The sequence below is a fragment of the Cibotium barometz genome, chromosome 56 (assembly GCF_041138505.1).
Source record: "Cibotium barometz isolate CiBa-2024 chromosome 56, ASM4113850v1, whole genome shotgun sequence".
Classification (NCBI taxonomy): domain Eukaryota; kingdom Viridiplantae; phylum Streptophyta; class Polypodiopsida; order Cyatheales; family Cibotiaceae; genus Cibotium; species Cibotium barometz.
The window spans coordinates 2,429,117-2,442,330 of NC_141101.1; the positions used below are offsets into that span (position 1 = coordinate 2,429,117).

Genomic DNA, 13,214 nt, shown 5'->3' on the forward strand with positions numbered 1-13,214 from the left:
ATTACCTTGGTACACATCTCTTATTATAGCCCACGATAAGGGGACATAGGTACTAACTGAGTCAATTCTTGTACTTGTTCCTCTAATCACAGAGGTTAATTCTATTGAACGGCCCAACATTCAAAACCCCAACCAACAAAAATGGAGACAACCAATCAAACAACCACAAGCCCAAGCCTCTCAATGATGGCTACCCAAACAAATTTTGGAAGCCCAAGAATATCCCCCAACTGTCGTAAACATCTGGATACCTAAATCTCCAACACATGGCCACCATCGTTGTCTGCAACCTCAACAAACTCACAAAAAAACACAACGCACATGCACAAATCATGACAATAAAAACCTTAAAAATAGATGTACATTACCTATACATACAATCTAGACATAAAGAAAATTATGACAAATCTGGGTCCCAAAGAGCATCTTAAGAGCCCAAGGATACTACTAGGGAAATCACCATGTCTGGATTCCACTGTCCTGGCCTTTGGCAACTGAATACATGCCACCACAACAACTTTGCACAAAGGTGTCCATGACTTTCATCTGCCTGGATCAACATAGTCAACCTATCGCTAAAATCGGTAAGTGTCACCAAATCTAGACAAAGATATCTCTACAACCTACACCTTTAAAGGACCCTTGTTGATAAGAATTTCAATACATCTTATTAAACTTATGCTCACATTGCAACATCCCTCAAATAAATAACATGTTTTAGGTTCAATTCAGCTAATCACACAGTAATTAACTAAACTATTGTAGATGGCTACAAGTTCCACACGCTTGCGAGGGAGGAATCCTCAAGGGGAATCTTTAGATCTTCATAAAAGAAGACCATCTTGGTGATTGACGGAGATGATGGCTGTGGGCTTCTCTTTTAAAAAAATAGTATGGAATTGTGTATAATTTGAAATATGGCTCTCTAGAGTGCTACTTGGTGCTTAAAGAACCCTTTGTGCAAACCAAATGAAAGGATCTAGGTCTATGGATCATGGCGCACATTTTGGGAAATGACTTCCATGCGAGCTCATTGTGCATTGTCTATCTCAAGCCACTGGGGTCTCTATGGTTCAATGGCAAAATCACACATACCACATCCCCATCTCCTACACATGTCGACTCCCAATGGTATAGATCCACTACCTAACCCTCGAGCGTATGGATTTGCCATTGCTAATAATAGACTCCATGTCAACTATAGAGCCATCTCCCTCCTCATCCAAGTACAAGGATTAAAAGGCAAAACAGGATCCCTAAAAATCTCTTTTGGGTTATTTTAAATGGAAAATTTGATGATTGGGCACAAATCATAAGCAAGGAGATTGAATCTTACACGAAAAACCATAGGCAGGTCATTCAGAATCCCTACATCCTCAACACCCTATTAATCAGAGCAATCTCTCTCCTTGATGTAGCACATCAACAAAATGTGGATCTAAACTTGGTACTGGAGACCGTCTTGGGTAGCTCTTCAACCCCTATTATCAACCTCACACCACCTTCTTCTCCAAAATCCCCACCCACATTTTCCACACCAATACCCACATCTACTACCACTAATTCCACACCACTCACCTTTTCTGCAAATCCATATCCCACCATGGCTCCCACCATGGAATCCTACGTCCGAAAAAGAAGGTGGCCTAGATTCAACTCTACCGAGCAAGAACTTCAATTGGACATGCCTATCCTTAAGTTCCACAAATTGTAATCACCCCTACCTCATAAGGTATCTCTTTCCCAACTAAGGAAAAATCTTTTTGGTGAATGAATCCACCTCCACTCCAAAACCACATAACTTACTCTACTAGTGGAGGAAAGTGTGGCATTTTCATATGCCTTGATGAGGCATAGCCTTTCTAAGCTCCAATATCACATTCAAGGATCCATGGGAAAGGTGGCATATTTGCAAAAACAAAATGATGGATTGATTCAAAAGCTCTAGGAGGCCAACAACAAAACAACCACTCTAGAATGAGAAGCTGATAAAGCAACTAAAATGGAGAGAATGTCCACTCACCTCAAGCAAAAGGTAGATACCATAACACAAGATCACAAACACAAGAAGGAATTACTTAAAAAGTAACTCACAAATCAAGATAATTTGCTTCTTTGCATGGGAATTGAAAAGAAATAATTGAAAGATGAACTAATGGAACTCAAAAGATATTAGAGGACAAAGAAAAGTACTTAGCAAAAATCACAAAGGTGATAGACGAAACTAAAATATCACTCAACAAAACAAAGGCAAAGTATAAGGAGTTGGAAGATAGATCTCTCAAAGAACAATAGAAAATGTAAGACTCTATAACCCACTTAATAGAGGACAGGGAAAAAACCAAGGAAACCTATGGCTCATTGGAACAAGGAAACAGGGAACTCAAGCAAGGGTGGCCTGCAAAATTACAATTAGAGATCATGCTGCTCCTCTTCCTGAATTGAACTCTAGCCCCCGTTTGCCAATCACCTCATGGTGGATGATGATGATCTCAGCTCTACAACTCTCACTCATCTAATAAAGATTGATCTCTAGAATACAGTTACATTCCATCAACTTGCATGGCTAACCCAGGCGCTAGCTTGGTATGCTCACCCGACCTTAGTGATGGGAGTACTACATGACGATATATTATTGGAAAATCCACAAGACTTGGTGGCAACTCTTGATCTACATCCGATAGTTTTCAATTTTTGGGCATGGACTTTATGGCTTAGGAAGTCAAGTGTACTCCCAAATGATGAAGAGATGCACAAACTCACTGTGCCTCATGCATTGAAGAAAGATGTGGAGTATAAGCAAGAAAAATGTAGAAAAACTTAGCATGGATGTGGACTTCATGAATCTCAGAAGCACAAGCTACATATTATTATCTTGACTCAGAGGATTCACCGTTGGATCCATCATTGGGCATTTTAAAGCTTCACTGCATTATTACACAACATCTTCTCCATCTAATATAAAGTTGTGTTGTGGCTCACGAGGACACTTCTGTGATAACCATGTCAATTACCCACAAGTCCCAAAGGAAGAAAAGGTGCAGTGGAAAACTTATATTTTGCGAGACAGGCACATGAATGGCCGCAAGGGTGGAACTTGACAGAATCAGCAAGCAAGTTACACTAATTGACTTATCCTCATCACTCTTACCTCTCCCGTTTTCAAAGACTAGTGGATAAGGAAGCAGAGGATCTATAACACAAGCTACAGGATGATGAAACATGCCCAGAAGAAGATGATGCAATTGATGAGGATGCTTGGACGAAAACTCTTGATGTTCTGCCACCATTACCTATGCTGCTAGATGAATTGTTAGTGGAAAGTGAGTTGGAAAGAAGACTAGTGGATAAGGAAGCAGAGGGTCCATAGCACAAGCTACAGGATGATGAAGCATGCCTAGAAGAAGATGATGAAATTGATGAGGATCCTTGGATGGAAACTCTTGATGTTCCGCAAGACATAAAGCCATATGTTGCAAATGCAAAGAAGTGCTTCGACACAGTACTGTAGATATCTTTGATAACATTGAGTCATGGGAATACAAATTCATAACCAAAGGAGAAATCCACACAAGGCCAGATCTTCTGTACACAATATTATGACAGATTATTCCTTATGATCTTCTAAGCAAACCAATCCTCCCAAAGGACAATGTTCAAAGAATTCTCTTGGCTTATGCAGCATGCCTAAGTAAGCATACAGTAGAACATGATGCCAATCTCTCCAATCCTCATTTGGCAAATCTCTTGGAGATACGGATGGTAACTTTCATTAGTCATAGATGCTATAGAAGATGGAGAAGAGAACACCACCCAAAGGATGGAGGAGGGTATAAAATCATCAAGCAAGACAGAATGGTTGAAACAAAAGGGTAGTATGGGGAAAAAAAACAACCAGAATGGAAGAACAAGTGGTTAACCAAACCACATTACTCAGATTTATATGCCGCTGCATCTGTTTCCTGTAGAATTGAACCAAATTATATGCCACATGAAAGAAGATAGTCTACTTTGGAGTTCTACAATCTATAAAAGCAATATCCCAACCAGCTTTACAATTTCCCTTGCTTCCAGCTAGCCCACCAGCCATCTCAGAGATTCTTGTGCCTACATCTTGTCACTGCTTCTTCTATGAAAGGATATCCCAAATCCGGATTTTGTTGTAGCCAAGTGCTTTCTTAGCTTCTCCATCCTTCTCATCACCCACCGCATGGGGAAACTCTCACTTCATTTTTTATCTCAATGATCGACATGGATAACGTCACCTTTTACTACTATCATTTGCAGTAGTACCTTCCCGGACACTATCGTGTCACTTTTGAAGATATGATCCAAACACAATTTTAGAGAACCCTAGCACCTGCCTATCATCGACAAACAACAATCCAAAAACTTTCCTACCACAACCAAATTCACCGAGTTCACAAGACTAGAGCTATGATTCCCATTATCTCACTTCATGTGAGTCTATGTCGTCACGTGTGGTGGAGAGACATGCATAAGAGTCTAAGTCAAGTCACGGGTGCTGGAGAGACACGCATAAGAGTCTAAGTCAAAGTCACAGGTGCTGGAGAGACACGCATAAGAGTCTAAGTCAAAGACTCTTGTCTCACACATGAACATGCATAACGGGCACCTCATTATTTTGGGAGAAAGATGAAGAATATATATATATCTGGCTAACACCCATGCACTATGCACATTGGCCAACTTCTCAATCCTCGTTGACATATCAACAACCCTTCCCATCAACTCTTTCTTGCACAACATATAAAGCATATAAGCAAGTAGGTGCTTGCAACATTCAAGCACATGTATTATGCACTCTTATTTGTATTTTCCCATGCGCATACATTTGCACCAACATATATACCCTCAGCATCGACTCTCCAATCAAACACCACCAACTAGCCTTGCCATACGACATGTCTTGCAACTTCACCACCAAGAACCTCTCAAATCACTTTCCTCTTTGGCTCGCACCACAACCAGTTTTTCCCTAGGCCGAGGATGGACCTAGACCCAGGACAGGGGAATGTTAACCCAAAGTTAACGGGCACCACCAAAAAAAATCTTGTCAAGACCTTGTACACAATGCATAATGGAGAAGTCATCATCAACAATGAGCTAAGAAGACACATCCACCTTGTGGAAGAGCTAAGAAAAAGGTTTGGATGTTTACAGTCAAGAAGTGGTGGCCATGGACATAAAGAACTATCAATTGGTTACCCAAACCATGCAATGTCTGCCCAAAGCGGGACTTTAGATGCGTGTAACACACCCTAATCTCGCATTTGCACTTCATGTTGTACTCAATGGGGATGGCATGGCTTGTATAAACACCATCATCCTATGCACCTCATGAAAGATCTCTAGTTACTTCTCATTAGTTCACTTTTTAAGTTTTGGGCACCCAACTTTAGTCAGTGTTAATACCCGTGGTCAGTAAGTGACTTTAACTAATGAAAAAGGGACATTCCCTTGTGTGTGGATTGAGAGTGTGCTCTTTCTCATTGTGCTCTATCTCTTTACCCTATCTTCTTGCTCTCTTGTGGTAGTGCTTATGTAAGAGTGAGTGTGTGAGAGTCTTTTCCTCTTGCCCTCTTGGTCTTGTCATGTCTTGCTAGTGAGAGAGTGGGAGTGACCTATTGTCTTGCATGGCGGAGCACGAAAAACAACAATGGGTAGTCCTAAGCTCTACATAGACAACTCTCATGGTGACAGCAGGAGGCGAGTCTTCCAAGTGCTAGCTTGCATTTGTGTGGTTGCCTCTTCTACGACATGGCAAGTAAGCTACCAACTTCCCAACGACACATGAAAGGTGAGTACTCATTTGGTTAGCTTTGTGCTAGTGAGTGTGGTATATTTGGTCTTTCCAAAGCCCTTTCACTTTCAATGAGTAACTATTGATATTCATCTTATTCCTCTACACATTATGGAGATCTTTCTTCAACTACATCTTTCTTGCCTTCACACGTGCTATACAACTTAACCAAGGTATCCCATACATCCTTACATATCATTTCATCATGTATATATGGCCGATCATAATGCAGACATGTTAATAGACAACCAATACATCACTTTGATGGCTTTCTCATGCCAAGCCTTAAAGCATTGTGCCTATTTTGTGAGGAGTGACATTTTGTTCCATAAGCTCCTTGAGACATAAAATAAACTTGTAATATCCTTTTTCCATGAGAAAGTTTCTCATATTGAACTTCCATGCTTGGAAGTTATTCTTATCGAACTTCTTGCTCACAATCTAGGATATACTGCCAAACATGATTACCTATAATAGCTTATCAAATAGTACTTCTTGTAAAAACTTCTACTCATTTAGTAAACATGTAATCTCTTATATTATAACAACTTATCAAATACTATTTCTTGTAAAACTTCTACTCATTTCATAAACTTATAGTCTCTAAGGTAAATCTCATGTTATACTACAATTGTATATGAACCAATCACATAAACATACCCTGCAAATTATCTTCATAGAATGTCTTGCAACCAAATTTCTATCGTAACTATGCACCGAAAAAAAATTTGGACATACACAGTCAAAATTGACACTTTCACATAGAGTGGTTGCAAAAAACTTATAGAGCCCAAAAATGACACTTTCATAGAGTGCCTGCAAAAAACTTGTAGAGCTAAAATAGGGCCTAAAAATCGCATCAAATTTAAATTCTAAAATCACCCAAGGATAGCCAATTTGATGCCCTTCTGCTTCACCACATGGATGGCTCAAGATTTGACAATGCAAAATGCATCTTACTATTGCACCTGCCTATTGCTCTTGACTAGAAACTATCTATAAAGATTTGCTTCCAAATTCCAAATTAAAGGAGAATAGATGGTGTTACCCTTACCCATGTTCCACTTCCTTTGCTTATCTCTTGAGCTCTTCACATAAACCAATGCTCTAAAACCATAAGAAGAATGTGGGGGAGAGGATGAGCTTGAGCTTCTTCTAAGAAAACACACACACAAGAGTAGACAAGCACACAAGAGAGACGAATGGCTAAATTTTCTTCTCTACAACTAAAACATAAATATAAGAGTACATACTATAAGAAAAACCACTCCCCTACTAAAATATACAAAGGTTGATCCATAGTGTAAACATAATTACATGAGTTTGGCACTATAACAATGCCATAACTCTAGTAAACCAGTGGTTATCACACAGACTGTAAACCAATTTAATGGCATATATCATGCATAATCTCAACAACCATGCTAGTGGCTTAAATATAGCTATCATCCTAACATGCCATCCATATCCACACTAGTTGAGCTTGATATCTCAACATATTGCAAAGAAATCAATGTGTATTGCTTAGTGTTAAAAAATAACTTCTATACAAGTGATAACTTTTCACACAAAGTTGGCCAAACTTAAAAATGGTTCGGCCACTACTACTAGTCTTAAGCAAGTGTGTACACGAAGCCTTTAGACTTCCAATGTTTGATATTAGGGTCAAGGTAAGGTCATTTGATATGTTTTAGCGATATCTTTCAAAACATAGATGCTCATTCAAGCTAATAAGATAGTAAAGTGCCTTATGATACGTCATGCGAGTGAAACCATGTTAACCTATGGAACGATTAACATTATATTATAGCCACTTTGTAAGTTAACATGGTTTTATCAGCCCAACTTAGCATAAAGTGTTTTGCCATCTTACCCAATCGAATGGACACTTATCTTTTGTAACGATGACACTGGAACATATAAAGCGGCCATACCTTAAGCTTAATACTAAATAGAGAAAGTCTAAGTACTTCATGTACATAGTTGCTTAAGACTAGTAATAGTGGTTGGCCATTTTTAAGTTTGGTCAGCATGACCATTTTTAATTTTGTTCAGCAGTGTGAAAGCTACTCACTTGTATATAAGCTATTTTTGCCACTAGGAAATACACAATCATTCCCTTGTAATAGAATACTTGTGACCTCTTCTCTTTGCTATTGTTTCTTACTTGTATGCTATTGAATTCATGTGTGCTAGATAGATGCTAGATAGATGCTAGCTGGAATAGGTTTGCTCGTAGGTTTCCCTCTCCCCCACCTTTTGTGAGAGAATCACCACAAAGATGAATCTTGATTTGCCTCTATATAGGTGAAAAGGACTATTCTGACGTCACTACATTAGCAAAGGAGCATTCTGGTGTGTGACAAAAGACTGAGGATGCGACAAATGACAAGCTAGTGCACCCACATCTAGAAGTTATATTTACGGCTCAAAGGTAAGGACCAACAACGCATGCTTCAACAAGGCTAAGGTAAGCTCTTGACTTGAACATATTTTGCCTATGCTGCCACATCATCACCCAAAAAAACCTTGAAAAAGAAGGGCTTCATGTGCCACATGGCAACACAAGCCCAAAATGCCATGTGGCATTGAGTGCCACATCATCACCAAAAAAAACTTGAAAAAGAAGGGTTATATATGCCACATGGCAACATAGGCCCACAGTGCCATGTGGCAGCGCGTACCATGTCATCACTAAAAAAATGGGTTACATGTGCGGCCCATGGTGCCACACCACCCCCAAAACCTTAATTCTTGTTTTTTTAAAGAGATGAGAGAGATAGAGAGAGAGCATGAAAACCTCCCCTAAGAAGAGATTCAAGAACAAAACCTAAGAACAACCAAGGCTGACAAAAGCCAAAATAAGAATCAAAAGTGGGTTCCGCATATCCCTCAAAGGCATAAAACATTCCTACAACCATGATAAAATCAAGCAAGGTAGAGATGACTAAATGTCAATACAAAGTTGCATGCCATGATCAACATTGTTTGTTAAATTCAAGTATAGAAGTTTCATGTTTAATGACTTCATCAAGATTGATTCCTCCATAATCATTAAGAAAATAACTTATAAACATGGATACAAAAAACGGCTCTTCTTTAAGCTATGCCTCAAAAATTGTGGTTGTAGACTAAAACCATGATTATGCATATAAACAAGGTAAAGTCAATGATTATGTAGCTATCATGCTAAGTGAGGCTTGGTAAGACTTGACATTATTATGATAAACAAATCCCAAAATTTTCATGATAAAGAGAAATATTTACGACACATTTAAACAATGAAGGATCCTTGCAATGCATTGTAAAGATATAAGAAATTTTCAAAAGAACTAATAATACAAATCGTTATAATCTCACGATCTAAAAAGAAATTGAATAAGAATAAACATTCAAAGAGTAGTTTCTAGCAAAAAGACCATGCTTTACTTGCATGATAAATTGTTCTAAATGGCACAAACTACATTCTCTTTTTTTTGTCGATCCCATTCTTAGTCCTTACTTGCTTTAGGTTACATGTTTAATTGTTTTATAGTCCATGCAATATAATGTGAGTATTGACATTCCTCATTCTTACATGGATCACATGACTGACTATACTTATCCACCACTTAAGTATTTTCTAAATACATAAGACATAAATATGACATCCAAGTTTCTTGGGAAGTTAGAGACCTTTCTTATAAATCCAATAGCATCCACTACATATAGAAACTAAAAGCAATTTAATACTAAATATTTTTCATAACAGGTTTTAAGCAAGTTGATACATTCTTTCCAAACCATGCCACAAATCAATTCTTTGCTAATCATGCCAAAAAACCAAATAAAAACATCCACAAAATATTTTCCATTCAAATATAGCATTAACTAAAGGACATAACTCTTAGTTAAAGGAAACTAAACTTTAGGCTTGAGCTTCCTTATCGATATGCTTGTCGATGTGCCCTCATATATATATTCCACCTCAAGGACAAAACATAGCAACTTATATTGGTCATTTCAAATCTCACATTGTGCACGCTTGTAACATTGATGGTAGGGGCAAGATTCAAGTGATGTACCCAATTTAGGCCTTCAAAGTTACCTTCATGTTTTATAAATTGAGCTAATTAACCAATTCCTCTCTCCTTTGCAACAACTGTAGCTAGTCTTGTGGTGGCTATTGCACACTCAAGATCAACCGTTGCACACTCTCTGTGGAGAGAAGAAAAAAACAAAGATCACTATTGCTTAATCATCCATTAAAAGGATCATTATTCATTTCCCACCCAATAGTGCAACCAAGTGTATGAACAACCTCACGATTTTGGGCACAAGGACAAGGATTTTATCTTTCCATTATGCTCAAGTTCAAACATGTGCTTGTGCATAAGCCATTTCCCATCACATGGTGGGACAAAGGGACCAAGTGTGAAGAAACTCACTATTTTGGCAAAAGGGAGTTGTTCCCATGATGCTCAAGTTCATCAAACATGGGCTTGTCCAATGGCGAGTTCAGAGGTGTGCACATTGGGTCTCCTCATAAAGCCCATGGTGACCAAGGTGTGAATGCAGGTGGGTTGAACTCAATAGTCGACGATGGGCTCTCCGAGGTTGAGGTTGATGGGGATGGTGCAAGGGAGGTCGAAGAGCTTGGCCACGATGACCTTGAACACCTTGTGCACGTTGATGTTGTGAGTGACGCTCGAGAAGAAGAGTGAAGCCCCCATGGCCCTTGCATACACTCTCGCCTAGCATACATAACACCACCATTAATATTAGAACCATTAAACCTTATTATTTATGTAAATGTAATATATGCTTATGCTTGTATATAACATATTATAATAAATCAAGCCAACCATAGCACACATGACACCACCATTTAAATTAGAACCATTAAACCCCCATTTATGTAAATGTAATATATGCTTTTATATAACATATTATAATACATCAAGCCAACCATAGCTCACCTGTTGCATGATAGCACGCTGGATGTCTCGGGGCAGCTCCACAAAATGATCATACTTGGTCCCAATTATCACAGCTATGGCAGACTTTTTCGCATAATAATTCATCAATTAGGTCTAGCTATTAATATACATGTTGTTCAAGATTTAAGCTTGATTAATATTGACGATTAATAAGAGCCACTGTCGGATTAACTATTTGTAGTACCTTGTTGCACTCCCTCGCCTGCACAAACCAATCCTTGACGCTGCATGCAAGCAATTAAGCCATTCAATGTCATTAACCACGTGCTTTTGTTTTAGTTATACTAATGTGAAGCATAACCCTGTACCTGTTAAGCGTAGACCTTCTCGTGAGATCGAACATTATGAGAATGGCAGCCGCATCCCGGCACACCATGGGCAGCATACTTCCACATTGCCAGTGCCCTGATTGGACATGATTAACCAGATATATCATTCAATTACTGATAACAGAACCCCTACATTGATAATTATCCCTTTAAATCCTCCAGTTCCAGAGCCATTTACGCATGATTAACCACAAATAGAGTTCGTGACATGCTCTTTAATCGTCCAGTTTCAGAGCCATTTTGACATGATTAACCAGAAATGCAAACGATAGCTTGCCCTAATTTATACACGAGCAACTATAATTACGATTCATTACTGGCATGATTAGGAATTCTTCAAGTTAAACATCCGATTAAAGCTCAGGAGATGCTTAAACATTCGATTAAAGCTAAGGGGATGCTTACTGAAGAATTACCACCGAGATCCCAAAGGCTGAAGGCAATGTCGGTATCACGGACGTGCAGCACCTTTTCTACTGTGGCGACGCCCACGGTCTCAACAAACTCTGGGCGGAGCTCCTCCGGGCAAACGTATTTAGCCTATAAGGTCATTGAAGATTAGGTCCAATTATCGTATTAATGAGTGATTAGACATATAAGCCCTAAATATGAAGAGCATTGATTACCAAGAAGCTCGTCTTTCCGGTCTCCGAGTCTCCCAGAATGCTCACCTTGAGCACTACGGTGTTGTCTACGCTAGCATGGCCGTTGACGCCCAAAACGGCATCGTCATCACACTTAATTTGGCGGCGGCGGCTGCTGCTGCACGTACTACTGCAGCAACTCGTGGCCGGCGGGGCTGAATTGAGGCGGTGGTAAGGTCCGGCCGCCGCCCGGCCGCCTCCCACACTATCTGAGGATTCGCTTGTGTTTACACAGCACGCCGTCAACGACACCATTACCTGCTCCAGCAGGCCGCCGCTCACCACTCGCCTCCACGCCTTCTTGAAGCAGTGCGCCTGCGCCCTCAGCACCCCCCTCCCTCTCACACTCGTCATCCCGCAAAATCACGACGATAATGGCGCATTAAGGAGCTAATTAACACCCATAATGCTCATTTCGCCTGCCTGATCAAGACACCTTGCTAATCTCTACGTACTTACTCACTTTGATTAACAGCCTAGCACCATCACAGATTTCAATCAAAGTCAATCTGCAGATCGATCGATCGAGGGCTATGCGACACGATTGCCTCCGCCAGCACGCAAAGTAATCACCGGAAAAGAAGAGGAACGCGTGCAAGCAACGTCTAAGCAAAGAGAGAAAGGCAAACGCATTAAACAGATAATCTCTACAAGATAATGAGGAAGAAAGATGCATTAAGATTGAAGATTAGTGATTAATATAGTCAGGCACGTCAAGCGTTCTCAAGATTATGGGTAATAAAGAGGCACTCGGATGGAAGATTAGTGATTAATACAGTCAAGCACTTCAAGCGATTAGTAATTAGATCCCATGCTCCGCGCTTTTTTAAAAAGCGTGGGACTTAGACAAGAGAAACGCGAGAGCACGCGAAGTTTTAAACTGTATCAAAGATCTAAGGTATTAATTACTCTATCATCTTAGTTTACCCCGAGTATCTAATCTAATTTCTTCTCGTCGTTCCAAGCCACCATCGACAGCATTAATGAGTGCCCCTCGCTGTACGCATTTTCACGATGGCCCCCATCATGCTATTCTCCACGGTGGCCACCCACCCATACACAACTCCACGAGTCCATTGCCATCGATTTAGCATTATTTAGGTAGGCAATTATCATTGGCAATGTGGCCTACATTTAGTCGCCCCCGCGTGCTCCAATACGCGGTTTGGTCACCACCCCATATATGGCCTACCCTAATCTAAACCCCTTTACTACCTCTCAAGTCACCTACTATCTCACAGACTTTTCACACTACAGCAGTGCTCAAAAAAACCTTGTTACAGACTTTTCACACTAAAGTAGTGCTCAAAAAAACCTTAATACTAACCATGTAAATTAAAGGCATGACTCTAACATTAGCCGGTATTTTTTAAAATCGAAACGAGATGATTTGTATTATTCACAAAAAACAGGAAACTCCAATACATTCACAAAAGAT

General features: G+C 39.7%; 1 protein-coding gene across 2 annotated transcripts; it reads right to left on the reverse strand.

Moving 5' to 3' along the window:
• Nucleotides 1–10,048: 10,048 nt before the first annotated feature.
• On the reverse strand, nucleotides 10,049–12,500 carry LOC147606793 (septum-promoting GTP-binding protein 1-like). Of its 2 annotated transcripts, none has more exons than XM_086791243.1 (6): nucleotides 11,759–12,500; nucleotides 11,549–11,672; nucleotides 11,112–11,208; nucleotides 10,988–11,027; nucleotides 10,783–10,866; nucleotides 10,049–10,552 (listed from the first exon to the last, which is right to left on the reverse strand). In XM_086791243.1, the coding sequence occupies exons 1-6, from the start codon at nucleotides 12,128–12,130 to the stop codon at nucleotides 10,322–10,324; spliced, it is 948 nt and encodes a 315-aa protein (XP_086647369.1). In that variant the 5' UTR covers nucleotides 12,131–12,500; the 3' UTR covers nucleotides 10,049–10,321. The 2 variants fall into 2 exon arrangements, with proteins under 2 accessions (XP_086647369.1, XP_086647371.1); XM_086791245.1 differs by having other exon boundaries at nucleotides 10,049–10,557.
• Nucleotides 12,501–13,214: the final 714 nt, after the last annotated feature.